A 14483-nucleotide genomic window follows, 5' to 3' on the forward strand; every position below is an offset into this window, starting at 1 on the left:
ACCACTTCTTCTGTCCTGTACATATGGACACTGCACAGTACCACTTCTCCTGTCCTGTATATATGGACACTGCACAGTACCACTTCTCCTGTATATATGGACACTGCACAGTACCACTTCTCTTGTCCTGTATATATGGACACTGCACAGTACCACTTCTCTTGTCCTGTATATATGGACACTGCACAGTACCACTTCTTCTGTCCTGTACATATGGACACTGCACAGTACCACTTCTCCTGTCCTGTATATATGGACACTGCACAGTACCACTTCTCCTGTATATATGGACACTGCACAGTACCACTTCTCTTGTCCTGTATATATGGACACTGCACAGTACCACTTCTCTTGTCCTGTATATATGGACACTGCACAGTACCACTTCTCCTGTCCTGTATATATGGACACTGCCCAGTACCACTTCTCCTGTCCTGTATATATGGACACTGCACAGTACCACTTCTCTTGTCCTGTATATATGTACACTGCACAGTACCACTTCTCTTGTCCTGTATATATGGACACTGCACAGTACCACTTCTCTTGTCCTGTATATATGGACACTGCACAGTAACACTTCTCTTGTCCTGTATATAAAGACACTGCACAGTACCACTTCTTCTGTCCTGTATAAATGGACAATGCACAGTACCACTTCTCTTGTCCTGTATATATGGACACTGCACAGTACCACTTTTCCTGTCCTGTATATATGGACACTGCACAGTACCATTTCTCCTGTCCTGTATATATGGACACTGCACAGTACCACTTCTCCTGTCCTGTATATATGATCACTGCACAGTACCACTTCTCATGTGTTGTATATATGGACACTGCACAGTACCACTTGTCCTGTCCTGTATATATGGACACTGCACAGTACCACTTCTCTTGTCCTATATATATGGACACTGCACAGTAACACTTCTCCTGTATATATGGACACTGCACAGTAACACTTCTCCTGTCCTGTATATATGGACACTGCACAGTACCACTTCTCCTGCCCCGTATATATGGACACTGCACAGTACCACTTCTCTTGTCCTGTATATATGGACACTGCACAGTACTTCTCCTGTCCTGTATGTATGGACACTGCACAGTACCACTTGTCCTGTCCTGTATATATGGACACTGCACAGTACCACTTCTCTTGTCCTGTATATATGGACACTGCACAGTACCACTTCTCTTGTCCTGTATATATGGACACTGCACAGTACTACTTCTTCTGTCCTGTATATATGGACACTGCACAGTACCACTTCTCCTGTCCTGCATATATGGACACGGCACAGTACCACTTCTCCTGTCCTGTATATATGGACACTGCACAGTACCACTTCTCCTGTCCTGTATATAAGGACACTGCACAGTACCACTTCTCCTGTATATATGGACACTGCACAGTACCACTTTTCCTGTCCTGTATATATGGACACTGCACAGTACCACTTCTCCTGTATATATGGACACTGCACAGTACCACTTGTCCTGTCCTGTATATATGGACACTGCACAGTACCACTTCTCCTGTCCTGTATATATGGACACTGCACAGTACCACTTCTCCTGTCCTGTATATATGGACACTGCACAGTACCATTTCTCCTGTCCTGTATATATGGACACTGCACAGTACCACTTCTCTTGTCCTGTATATATGGACACTGCACAGTACCACTTCTCCTGTCCTGTATATTTGGACACTGCACAGTACCACTTCTCTTGTCCTGTATATGTGGACACGTCACAGTACCACTTCTCCTGTCCTGTATATATGGACACGGCACAGTACCACTTCTCCTGTCCTGTATATATGGACACTGCACCGTACCACTTCTCCTGTATATATGGACACTGCACAGTACCACTTCTCTTGTCCTGTATATGTGGACACTGCACAGTACCACTTCTCCTGTCCTGTATATATGGACACTGCACAGTACCACTTCTCCTGTCCTGTATATATGGACACTGCACAGTACCACTTTTACTACCCTGTATATATGGACACTGCACAGTACCACTTCTCTTGTCCTGTATATATGGACACTGCACAGTACTACTTCTCCTGTCCTGTATATATGGACACTGCACAGTACCACTTCTCTTGTCCTGTATATGTGGACACTGCACAGTACCACTTCTCCTGTCCTGTATATATGGACACTGCACAGTACCACTTCTCCTGTCCTTTATATATGGACACTGCACAGTACCACTTTTCCTACCCTGTATATATGGACACTGCACAGTACCACTTCTCTTGTCCTGTATATATGGACACTGCACAGTACTACTTCTCCTGTCCTGTATATATGGACACTGCACAGTACCACTTCTCCTGTCCTGTATATATGGACACTGCACAGTACCACTTCTCATGTGTTGTATATATGGACACTGCACAGTACCACTTGTCCTGTCCTGTATATATGGACACTGCACAGTACCACTTCTCTTGTCCTGTATATATGGACACTGCACAGTAACACTTCTCCTGTATATATGGACACTGCACGGTACCACTTCTCCTGTCCTGTATACATGGACACTGCACAGTACCACTTCTCCTGTATATATGGACACTGCACAGTACCACTTGTCCTGTCCTGTATATATGGACACTGCACAGTACCACTTCTCCTGTCCTGTATATATGGACACTGCACAGTACCACTTCTCCTGTCCTGTATATATGGACACTGCACAGTACCACTTCTCCTGTCCTGTATATATGGACACTGCACAGTACCACTTCTCCTGTTCTGTATATATGGACACTGCACAGTACCACTTCTCCTGATCTGTATATATGGACAGTGCACAGTACCACTTCTCCTGTCCTGTATATATGTACACTGCACACTACCACTTCTCTAGTCCTGTATATATGTACACTGCACACTACCACTTCTCTAGTCCTGTATATATGGACACTGCACAGTACCACTTCTCCTGTATATATGGACACTGCACAGTACCACTTCTCCTGTCCTGTATATATGGACACTGCACAGTACCACTTCTCCTGTCCTGTATATATGGACACTGCACAGTACCACTTCTCCTGCCCTGTATATAAATACAGTGCACAGTACCACTTCTCCTGATCTGTATATATGGACACTGCACAGTACCACTTCTCCTGCCCTGTATATAAAGACAGTGCACAGTACCACTTCTCCTGATCTGTATATATGGACACTGCACAGTACCACCTCTCTTGTCCTTTATATATGGACACTGCACAGTACCACTTCTCCTGTCCTGTATATATGGACACTGCACAGTACCACTTCTCCTGTCCTGTATATATGGACACTGCACAGTACCACTTCTCCTGTCCTGTATATATGGACACTGCACAGTACCACTTCTCCTGTCATGTATATATGGACACTGCACAGTACCACTTCTCCTGTCCTGTATATATGGACACTGCACAGTACCACTTCTCCTGTCCTGTATATATGGACACTGCACAGTACCACTTCTCCTGTCCTGTATATATGGACACTGCACAGTACCACTTCTCCTGTCATGTATATATGGACACTGCACAGTACCACTTCTCCTGTCCTGTACATATGGACACTGCACAGTACCACTTCTCCTGCCCTGTATATATGGACACTGCACAGTACCACTTCTCCTGCCCTGTATATAAAGACAGTGCACAGTACCACTTCTCCTGATCTGTATATATGGACACTGCACAGTACCACTTCTCCTGATCTGTATATATGGACACTGCACAGTACCACTTCTCAGGTCCTGTATATATGGACACTGCACAGTACCACTTCTCTAGTCCTGTATATATGGACACTGCACAGTACCACTTCTCTAGTCCTGTATATATGGACACTGCACAGTACCACTTCTCTAGTCCTGTATATATGGATACTGCACAGTACCACTTCTCTTGTTTTGAATTATTACCCAGTCGACCCCCAGATCAGTGTCTGTTTCTGGGTTGATATTGTTTGGATGATTCAGTGATTGTGTTTTGTCCTCTCTTTTAGTTATATCCTCTTAATAGTGATGCTCACTGTCATCAATGTATGAATAATAATAATAATAATAATAATAATAATAATAATAATAATAATAAGTATTATTAATTTTGTATTTTTACAATGCTAGGATATTTCTCATCACTTTCCGCATCAGATCAAAAGCAAAAGATCAGTTCAGCAAAGTTTGTGTATCCCACAGTATCTGATCATGGTGAGTATGTCTGGCTTTGCACTCCTGTGCCACCACTTTATCAGCCTTCACATCATACTGGAAGGATAGACTGTGGATATTGAGAGACAAATGTTATCACTGAAAAGTTCTCCAATTTGCCAATATACTTTCTATATCAGTTCCTCACAGTTTTCTAGATGACTTCTTACTGTCATTTCTTCTGCTTCAGTCCATAGTCATGTGATATACAGAGAGGAACTCTGTTCTAAGATCTGGAATTTTATGTAAAATACAATCATTTAGGTAAATGAACATGTCAGGTGTGGCAACTGGATCCATAAACAGCACCACATCTGTACTTGGACCAGGTTTCATATTGCATCTCAGCCCTATTCATGAGTAAATATCAGTCAGCCACTCCTCGGTTAACTCTGTACTGTTATGTTGTGCTGAGCTTGCAGTGAATGTTCAACTCATTAATAGTACAGTGCTGTAATCCCCAGGGCACAGGAGCTATATCCTCGTCATTACTTCCGTCACTTGTTGTTGATTCTTCCCAAAAAATTAAAAATTTTATACCTTTATGTTTGAAGCCTGAAATGTGGCAAAAGGTTGAAAAGGTCAAGGGGGCCGAATACTTTCACAAGGCACTGTACAATTAGAATTTACTGTGGATTTTAGTACAATAGGTTTCAAAGAAATATTCCAATCCTGAATATATAGTATATTGTATAACCATAGTATATGCAATGGGTCTAATAGATGTCAGTTCTACCCTTAGAACCATCACTTATCTGGAAAGTTGGGGAGACTTTGACAAATAATTGGCTGGGCCAACAGGGTTCTTTTTCTACCCATTATGTCATTGTTATACACAGAATATGGCTACCAGTTCTATAAACTTTCTTCATTTCCTAGATGACGATAACGACGACGACACTCGGCAATTTTACCACCAACTTTGTCAGTATGAAGATCATGTCCTGAGGATAACATATGAATATTTCCAGGATGATCTGCTCTACATTATGGAGAACATGAGTCCTATTTCTTTGTTGAATGAACTTTATCTTAGAAAATTTCATGATATAGAGGTAAGAAAACTTAAAACTGTATTCTATATATGTATGTATATCCTGTCTGTGTGTGTGTGTGTATATATATATATATATATACAGTGAGTACGGAAAGTATTCAGATCCCTTTACATTTTTCACTCTTTGTTTCCTTGCAGCCATGTTATTTCTCATTAATTGACACTCAGCCCATGTTGACCAAAAAAAAAAAATCAGAAATGTAGATAATTTTGCAAATTTATTAAAAAATAAAAACGGAAATCTCACATGGTCATAAGTATTCAGAGCCTTTGCTGTGACCCTCATATGTAACTCACATGCTGTCCATTTCCTTCTGATCCTCCTTGAGATGGTTCGTCTCCTTCATTGGACTCTAGCTGTGTTTAATTAAACTGATTGGACTTGATTAGGAAAGGCACAGACCTGTGTATATAAGACCTCACAGCTCATAGTGCATGTCAGAGCAAATGAGAATCATGAGGTCAAAGAAACTGCCCAAGGAGCTCAGAGCCAGAACTGTGGCAAGGCACAGATCTGGTCAAGGTTACAAAAGAATTTCTGCAGCATTCAAGGTTCCTAAGAGCACAGTGGCCTCCATAATCCTTAAATAGAAGATGTTTGGGACGACCAGAACTCTTCCTAGACCTGTCCGTCCAGCCAAACTGAGCAATCAGGAGAAGAGCCTTGGTAAGAGGGGTAAAGAAGAACCCAAAGAACACAGTGGCTGAGCTCCAGAGAAGCAGTAGGGAGATGGGAGAAAGTTCCACAAAGTCATCTTGATAGGTGACTCATCCAGTCGGGGCTTTATGGCAGAGTGGTCCGAAGGAAGCCTCTCCTCAGTGCTAGACATAAGAAAGCCCGTATAGAGTTTGCCGAAAAACACATGAAGGACTCCCAGACTATGAGAAATAAGATTCTCTGGTGTGATAAGATGAAGATTGAACATTTTGGCATTACTTCTAAGCGGTCTGTGTGGAATTACCAGGCACTGCTCATCACCTGCCCAATACAATCCCATCCGTGAAACATGGTGGTGGCAGCATCAGGCTATGGGACAGGGACAGGATGACTGTAAGGAAGGAAAGATAAATGCGTCCAAGTGCAGAGATATCCTAGAAGAAAACCTCTTCCTGAGTGCTCTGGACCTCAGACTGGGCCGAAGGTTCACCTTCCAACAAGTCAATGACCCTAAGCACACAGATAAAATAACAAAGGAGCGGCTTTGGAACAACTCTGTGACCATTCATGACTGGCCCAACCAGAGCCCTGACCTCAACCCAATGGAGCATCTCTGGAGAGACCTGAAGATGGAGTCCACCAGCGTTCACCATCCAACCTGACTGAACTGGAGAAGATCTGCAAGGAAGAATGGCAGAGGATCCCCAAATCTCGATGTAGTCCGTTTTTGGCAGAACTGGGCAGGGAAGTTGTTCCAACCGCCATCTTGGAGTACTAAGCACCAATACTTCGTTGTTGGCCAGTCCTTCTGTCTCTTCATGTCAATCCCAGACAGACTGGATGATGTTGAGATCAGGGCTGTATCTGAGGGGCCATATCATCGCTTCCAGGGCAAAGGGGACCCCAAATATTGATGCGATTTCCGTGTCTCTTTTCTTCATTCACTTAATTTTGTTAATTGGCAGAAATAATCTGTTAACCTTTCCATTTCTGAAAGTGTTCTTACTTTCTTAGTGTGGCATTTTTCTACAAAGGTCCTAAAACATTTGCACAGTACTGTACATATATTCTTCTATAGTTTGCTATTGTGGTGTGGTATTTGTTATATGGGTGTAGGGGAGTTAGACCCTACCGGTATCTTTAGTGCTTTGAGGGGTATATTTGAGGCCCCACTCGAGTGGCATAAGAAGGGGCAGCTGTTATAATAGCTAAAGGCTTCTGGTCTGTCTCTGTGCAAGAAATCTCTCACAGCACCTCAGGGTCTGGCTTCACTTTGTCTTGACCTCTGAGGTTCAACATGGCCGTAAAGTAGAGATGTGCTAGGTTTGTTTAATTTTTCAGGTTCAGGCGAACTTAAAAATTTTGCAATTTGCCACCCACAAATCATTATTACGTAGGAGCGGAATAAAAAGTAAATTAAAGTTCTAAATCACCTCCTTTCCCTAGAATACATATAAAAGTAGAAAATCATATGTCAAACACATACACAATAGGTATCCCTGTGTCCGAAAATGCCCAGTCTACTAATAGTTTTCCTGTACGGTGAACGTCAAAATCAAAAGTGCCAAACTGCCGGGTTTTTTTTCACTATTTTGCCTCTGATTTAAATAAAAGGTGATCTAAGCAATAAACATTCCCCAAAATGGTAGAACTAAAAAGTACATCTGGCCCCGCAAAAAAACGCTCTATGCATCCCTGTATAGCTGCAGGGTCACCTGTCAATGTGGACTCGCAGCTGTTGCAAAACTACAACTCCCATATATTAAATATTTTACCATTTTTTGCTTCAAAATTTTTTTCCCTATTTTCCTCCTCTAAAACCAAGGTGCGTCTTATAGTCCAGTGTGTCTTATAGTCCGAAAAATACAGTAAGCCGAGGCCCCTAATTCTACCACAAAAAAACTTATTGACCCGAGTATAGGCCTAGTCATAAGTTGCAGCTCATCAATTTGGCCTGGACACACGGTCGCAAAAGCAACAACACCTATGTTTACGGGCCTATTGAAATGTAATCGTCCATAATTTTATCCACCATTGCAGATAAAAAGTCTGGTCGTGTGTATTATCCCCCTGTGTGTCTCACATAAGAGTTACTGATATGTGGGACATATGGAGGTAATAATGAGGTATCTTCATAATTGAGGTCCTTCATTAGTACCCTCATGTGTCTCACACAGAGGTTAATATGAGGGACATAATGGGGTTAACTGCTATTAATATGAGGCACATGGAGTTACTGAAACTAAATTAATAACCCCAAATGCCTGATATTACTAGGAATAGTAAACCAGCAGGTACCTGTGTGTTTTGCTTTCACTTTATTCTAGCTTCCTCTCCTCGATGCAGGGCAGCAGCAGGGACCTCCTTCCTCCCGGGCTTTCATCCCTTTTGCTAGAGAAGGGGGAGTGTCCTATATCATTACTGTAGCACTAAAGGACCTCCCCTTCATTTAATTTATGAAGGTCCTTGTGCTCTGTGCCTCATTTTGCCAATGCAAATGCATTAGTTAAGGAACCCTTATTGTTCCTCCACCCTACCAAGGCCTCCTATTATGATATTCTAGTGTCTGAAGAGACCCAACAGTATAATTATAGCACATCCAGTTTGATCCAAAGGTAAACTTGGCAGTGAACCTTTCAAACATTTGTGACATGAATCTCTCCCTTTTAGCTTTGAAGAGGTTGACTCTCAGGAATGCAAAGGGAATTGGTTTATCTAAAAAATATAATGTTAAATATTGGGTTTTGTGATTATGATAATTATATGATAATTTCCTCCGCCCTTGATTTGAAGATGCCATACAGCTGTAAGCACAGAAAGATGTCCCCTATTGTAATAGTTATGTGTGACCTTTCTTATGTTCTAGAAATATAACAGTCTAGAAAATGACAGGAAAACATTTGCCCGGACCTTACTACAGGATATTTTTCTCAGTGGAAGAGACTCAGTGATAACATTGTGGGTTAGCCTTCATGCTTTATGGAAGCGTCATGGTATCCACAGCCTGCATGCTGTACTGGAGGAACTCCGTCATACAGGTAACAATGAACAAAAATGTGATTTTATTTTTAAAAGGTTGTTGTATAGAAAGTGATTTTATTTATTGTATCATGTGATAATTCAATGACGTGGTTGAGTTATTCAGGTCATTCCATATATCGTGTTGCCGCTAGCGGAAAAAAGGAATGAGCTGCCCTTTCTTCAGGCAGATTCCGCAGCTGAATCAGCCGCGGTGTCCACCTTGCGACAGCACCCTCCGGACTAGGCCCGTTCATTTGGGCCTAATCTGGAGCGGAAAGCCGCAACAGGATGCCGTACACTGCTCCGGCATCCCGTCATGGCAGCTGTGATGGAATATGCACACACGTCATTGCGTGTGAAGTAGCCCTTGAAATCAAACAAATTCTCAAATATAATTAAGTTTCAAATGTGAGCTTAGCTTCAGATTTTATGCCCCCGCCACCCTAAAAAAAAACTCGCCTAATGCGGCATTCACACCTGGCCCTGTCCACCATAATTCCGCCTAAATCCCAGAAAAAACTGCTTGAGGATGGTCAGTTTAAAAACCCAATGAGTTTATAAAGCAAACTACCAATGCCCATATGCAGCCTCTCCGCGGTGAAACTGTTTTTCCGCACAACACAAAGTTGAACAGGCAGGACCCTCTGTCTGCAAGAAAAAAAAACAAAAAACAGTTTCATAGCAGATAGGCTGCATAAAACATAAAACCCCCCCCCAAAAAACAATATAAATTTGGTATGACCATGATCGTACTGATGACCCAGAGAATAAAGCTAACATGGTATTCTTACCGCAGAGTGGAAGCCATAAAACCAAATCCAAATTTTTCTCAATTCCAACTCATTTGGAATTTTTTTTTCCTGCTTTCCAGTGCGTTGTACAGAAATGGTACCATTTTGGGGTACAATTTGTTGCGTACAAATGAAGCCCTCATATGGCTACGTCACAGAAAAATAAGAAAGCTATGGCTTTTGGAATGCTGGGATTAAAAAACGAAAATCAGTAAAATAAAAAAAAATTCTGTGTCCTGTAAGGGTTAAACGCCTCCACTTGGTAGGAGGGGCTTATATAGCTTAGTTAAGCAGCACACATAGTTAAAAGCTTAATGACTATTTTCTGTAGTGGGTGGGCTGCTGGGAGCGATGAGGAATACTTTTTTTCAATTTTTCCAACATGGTTTTTTGGTTATGATGAAGATGGTGGTCCAACGTCTACATTTCTCTGTAGTGAATATAAGAAAGTTGTTGTAAAAAACACAATTGTATAAAAATAACAATGATACTGTCGTGCAATCAAAAAATAACAGATCTTTATATTTTACTGCACTGTAGGTGACAGTCTGGTGGAGCAAATCCTACTGGATGAACATGGACACCGATTGACTCCAGAACTGGCAGGTATGTGTGTGTATTTATAGGTATATTGGGTTATGGGGATAATTTCACTCCTTAAGGAGAGAACACCTTCACAGGCGTATAGAGACTTACAAAGCCATTTTCGCTGCACTGGGGGGATTATGGGGAATATGCAAATCTGTTTTCAAGGATGTAATTAGGAAAAGAGTGCCTCTGCTCGCTGCCCTCTAAGGATGCGTTCACACGGAGTAAAGCGCCGCACAATCTGACACGTAAACACGTGTCAGAGTCAGCGCTGTAAAACAGAATCCCATTGACTTCAATGGGTTCCGTCTTACGCGCACTACCCTTTGAACTCATTACATTGCATTAAAGATCATACCCCTGCGGGTTCTAATAAATACCATATTTAAAAAAAATATTTTTAAAAAAAAGTTATGGGGTTTAGAAAGTGGGGAGTCAAAAATGAAAATCACAAAAAAGCCTCCGGTGGGAAGGGGTTGAACTGTACCAGATTTATCACGGGAAGCTGCATCAGAATTGGACCAAAATGCACCTGCCACAACTGTCGCGGCTTCCGCAGTAGGCTGAAATGAATGGGCCTAGTATGGAGGGTGCTGCCGTCAGGTGGACGCATGAAGAAAGGGCAGCTCGCTCCTTTTTATCGTGAACCGGAACACACCGCCTACATAGACCTCTATTGTGAGGGGGCGGATTTTGAGGTGAATTCGGTGTCAGAATCCGCCCCCTTTTGCCTTGTGTAAATGAGCATGTCCAAATCTCTTTTTTTTTCCCCATTGATGCTGATGAAGTTTGTGACGTTCTTGTGTCATCTGTTTTTCATAGTCCCAGAGACATTCATAATATTGAAAATGAAACAAAAATTTTTTTTTTGCTTTTCACATGTGAAAAATGGAACAACCACGGACAGCACAACATCCGCAGGGTGGGGTGCCGTACATAAAAAGCACCTGCAGACGTCTTACTAAGACATTAGACTGTCTATTCTCAATTTTACTCCATCTATTAGTTGTACACAAAAAATGCTCCAACATTGTGGCACAGATATGACTGATTTTTAGTGTGTGCTGTCAGAATGTCAGCCCACGACAATCTCTTCCAGTCACAATTTGTCTCTGCAGAATTTATTCTATTCTTTAGCACCTCAATTTTTCAACACACATAAATTCTCCATTCATAGTGGTCCAAGATGAATAAGATATCCTCCTTGATGCCTCACACAGTAAAAAGTGCCCCTTAAAATGTATTTGTGCCCCTCTTATGACCCACACAGCGTCCCATGCAGTAAAACTGTCCAGGTGTTCCCCACATAGTAGTAAGGCCTACCTTATATGTCCCATATATTAATAATGCCCCTTCTGTGCTCCCATATAAAATTCCTCTATGTATTCTCCCATATATATATAGGGTCCCCACATATATTAATAATGCCTCTTCTATGTCACCATATATTATGTGACATACAGCTTGTGAGTTACTGAAATATATAGTGGAGAAGGGAGCAAACACTTCTCTGTTCAGCCATTCTCTTCAACAGTTTTTGCATCTTTTTGACATCGATAGCAAGTCCTGAAGTTTGCCATGAACTGTTTGAACCTGCAGATTGGTGGAGACCCCCTGTCAGTGGTGGAACTAGGAATGGAGGGGCCCCGTGGCAAACTTTTGACCCCCGTCCAACATCCCCCCCTCCCCCCGAGGATCCTGACCAACTGACTCCCCCCTCCCCGCATTCCTGCACGCACTATTATGTCCCTCAGTGGCCCCTGCACACAGTATTATGTCCCATAGTGGCCCCTGCACACAGTATTATGTCCCATAGTGGTCCCTGCACACAGTATTATTTCCCTCAGTGGCCCCTACACACAGTATTATGTCCCATAGTGGCCCCTGCACACAGTATTATGCCCCATAGTGGCCCCTGCACACAGTATTATCTCCCATAGTGGCCCTTGCACACAGTATTATCCCCCATAGTGCCCCCTGTACACAGTATTATGTCCCATAGTGGCCCCTGCACACAGTATTATGTCCCATAGTGTCCCCTGCACACAGTATTATGTCCCATAGTGGCCCCTGCACACAGTATTATTTCCCTCAGTGGCCCCTGCACACAGTATTATGTCCCATAGTGGCCCCTGCACACAGTATTATGCCCCATAGTGGCCCCTGCACTCAGTATTATCCCCCATAGTGGCCCCTGCACACAGTATTATCCCCCATAGTGGCCCCTGTACACAGTATTATGTCCCATAGTGGCCCCTGCACACAGTATTATGTCCCATAGTGGTCCCTGCACACAGTATTATTTCCCTCAGTGGCCCCTGCACACAGTATTATGTCCCATAGTGGCCCCTGCACACAGTATTATGCCCCATAGTGGCCCCTGCACTCAGTATTATCCCCCATAGTGGCCCCTGCACACAGTATTATCCCCCATAGTGGCCCCTGTACACAGTATTATGTCCCATAGTGGCCCCTGCACACAGTATTATTCCCCATAGTGGCCCCTGCATACAGTATTATTCCCCATAGTGGCCCCTGCACACAGTATTATGTCCCTTAGTGGCCCCTGCACACAGTAGTATGTCCCATAGTGGCCCCTGCACACAGTATTATTCCCCATAGTGGCCCCTGCACACAGTATTATGCCCCTTAGTGGCCCCTGCACACAGTATTATGCCCCTTAGTGGCCCCTGCACACAGTATTATGCCCCATAGTGGCCCCTGCATACAGTATTATTCCCCATAGTGGCCCCTGCACACAGTATTATGTCCCTTAGTGGCCCCTGCACACAGTATTATCCCCCATAATGGCCCCTGTACATGTTCATGAGTGGTCCACAATGGGGCATAATACTGTGTGCAAGGACCAATATGGGGCATAATAAGTGGCCCTTGCGCACACTATCATGCCCTAGTGTGGACCACTATTGAACAAATTATTATCTTTTCAGTCCCCAGAGTCTAATAACCAGGGAGGATACAAACATAAAAAACAATATCCCTTAGCTTTCCTGTGCCCCGGCGCTACTCCCTGCTGATGTCGACCATCTTCAATAATGGATTAGACATCACTTGTCCCATGTAATGTCTGGGACGTTATCAAGTAGGCCTGAAACATTCTGGAGCCAGGAAAGGTAAGTAACAGTGTTTTTTTATGTTCCCTCACCTCCCCTGGGCCTCTGAGCATTATATGTCATATATGTCTGTAAAGACCCCGGAGTATAATGATAGTGTTTGTGGGGTTCATGGACCGCAGCCTCACTTACCGATCCCGGCTTCTGCACCAGCAGCCGTGAGCAAGAGTGAGGATCGGTAAGTAAATAGGGCCCTTTACCTGCTGCTCCAGTAGGTAATGGCTTATTAAAAAAAAACAAAAAAAAACAAAACAAAACAAAAAACATGAAAATCTGCAGCGGTAACAGCTGCCGTCGGGCCCCCTAATGTCCTGCGCCATGTTGCTGCCGCTGCTACCCCAGTAGTTACGCCACTGCCCGCCCTTCTTATTACTTGGTGGTGTTGGCAACACAGGGCCTGAGCCCCAGGCAAAACACCTGTAATCCGGTGCTGATCATAATGGAACATCATTATGTATGAACTAAATAGGGGTTATTGCATCACGTTGTGGGGGTACTCTGTTGATGGAGGGGCTGGTGTGCTTGACAAAAAAAGATAGAATTAAAAGGAAGGAACATCAGAAGCGATCTAGGAGTATCTATTCTTCTTGTCTCTTATGATATGGGATTTTACTCCCTTGATTCACTTAGCCTTTATTATAGTTACCTGGCTTTCTCCTTACTTGCCACTGCAGTTTTATTGTACACCTTGTTCACATGTTGACGCTGCATACTTACCTTATTATTTATGTACATTTGTGTTTATTACTCCTAGATCGCTTGTGATGAAGGTCTAAGGACCGAAACGTCATGCTTTACTGATCTAGTTCCTTGTTTGATACCAATTTTTTGCATTGTGTCAATGGCGTTAACAACTTTGTAAAATAAATCACCATTTTTTTTCACCCAAAAATCGGTGTGTGCAACAAAAATTTTCTTGTTAATTAATTATCAATGAGACTAAAGAATTTAATTGTTTTGTTTCAACGTTTTAACTTCTCTGTTCTTTG

At 42.9% G+C, this 14483-nt stretch overlaps 1 protein-coding gene across 1 annotated transcript in view; it reads left to right on the top strand.

The window, feature by feature from the left end:
* Nucleotides 1-14483, top strand: part of LOC142214340 (NACHT, LRR and PYD domains-containing protein 12-like) — a 240545-nt gene that overhangs the window by 92538 nt on the left and 133524 nt on the right. Inside the window, exons 7-10 of the mRNA XM_075283268.1 lie at nucleotides 4162-4245; nucleotides 5125-5300; nucleotides 8827-8998; nucleotides 10313-10378. Of these exons, the coding sequence (XP_075139369.1) occupies nucleotides 4162-4245; nucleotides 5125-5300; nucleotides 8827-8998; nucleotides 10313-10378 (498 nt within the window). The remainder of the gene's footprint in view (nucleotides 1-4161; nucleotides 4246-5124; nucleotides 5301-8826; nucleotides 8999-10312; nucleotides 10379-14483) is intronic.

The sequence above is a fragment of the Leptodactylus fuscus genome, chromosome 7 (assembly GCF_031893055.1).
Source record: "Leptodactylus fuscus isolate aLepFus1 chromosome 7, aLepFus1.hap2, whole genome shotgun sequence".
NCBI classification, from domain to species: domain Eukaryota; kingdom Metazoa; phylum Chordata; class Amphibia; order Anura; family Leptodactylidae; genus Leptodactylus; species Leptodactylus fuscus.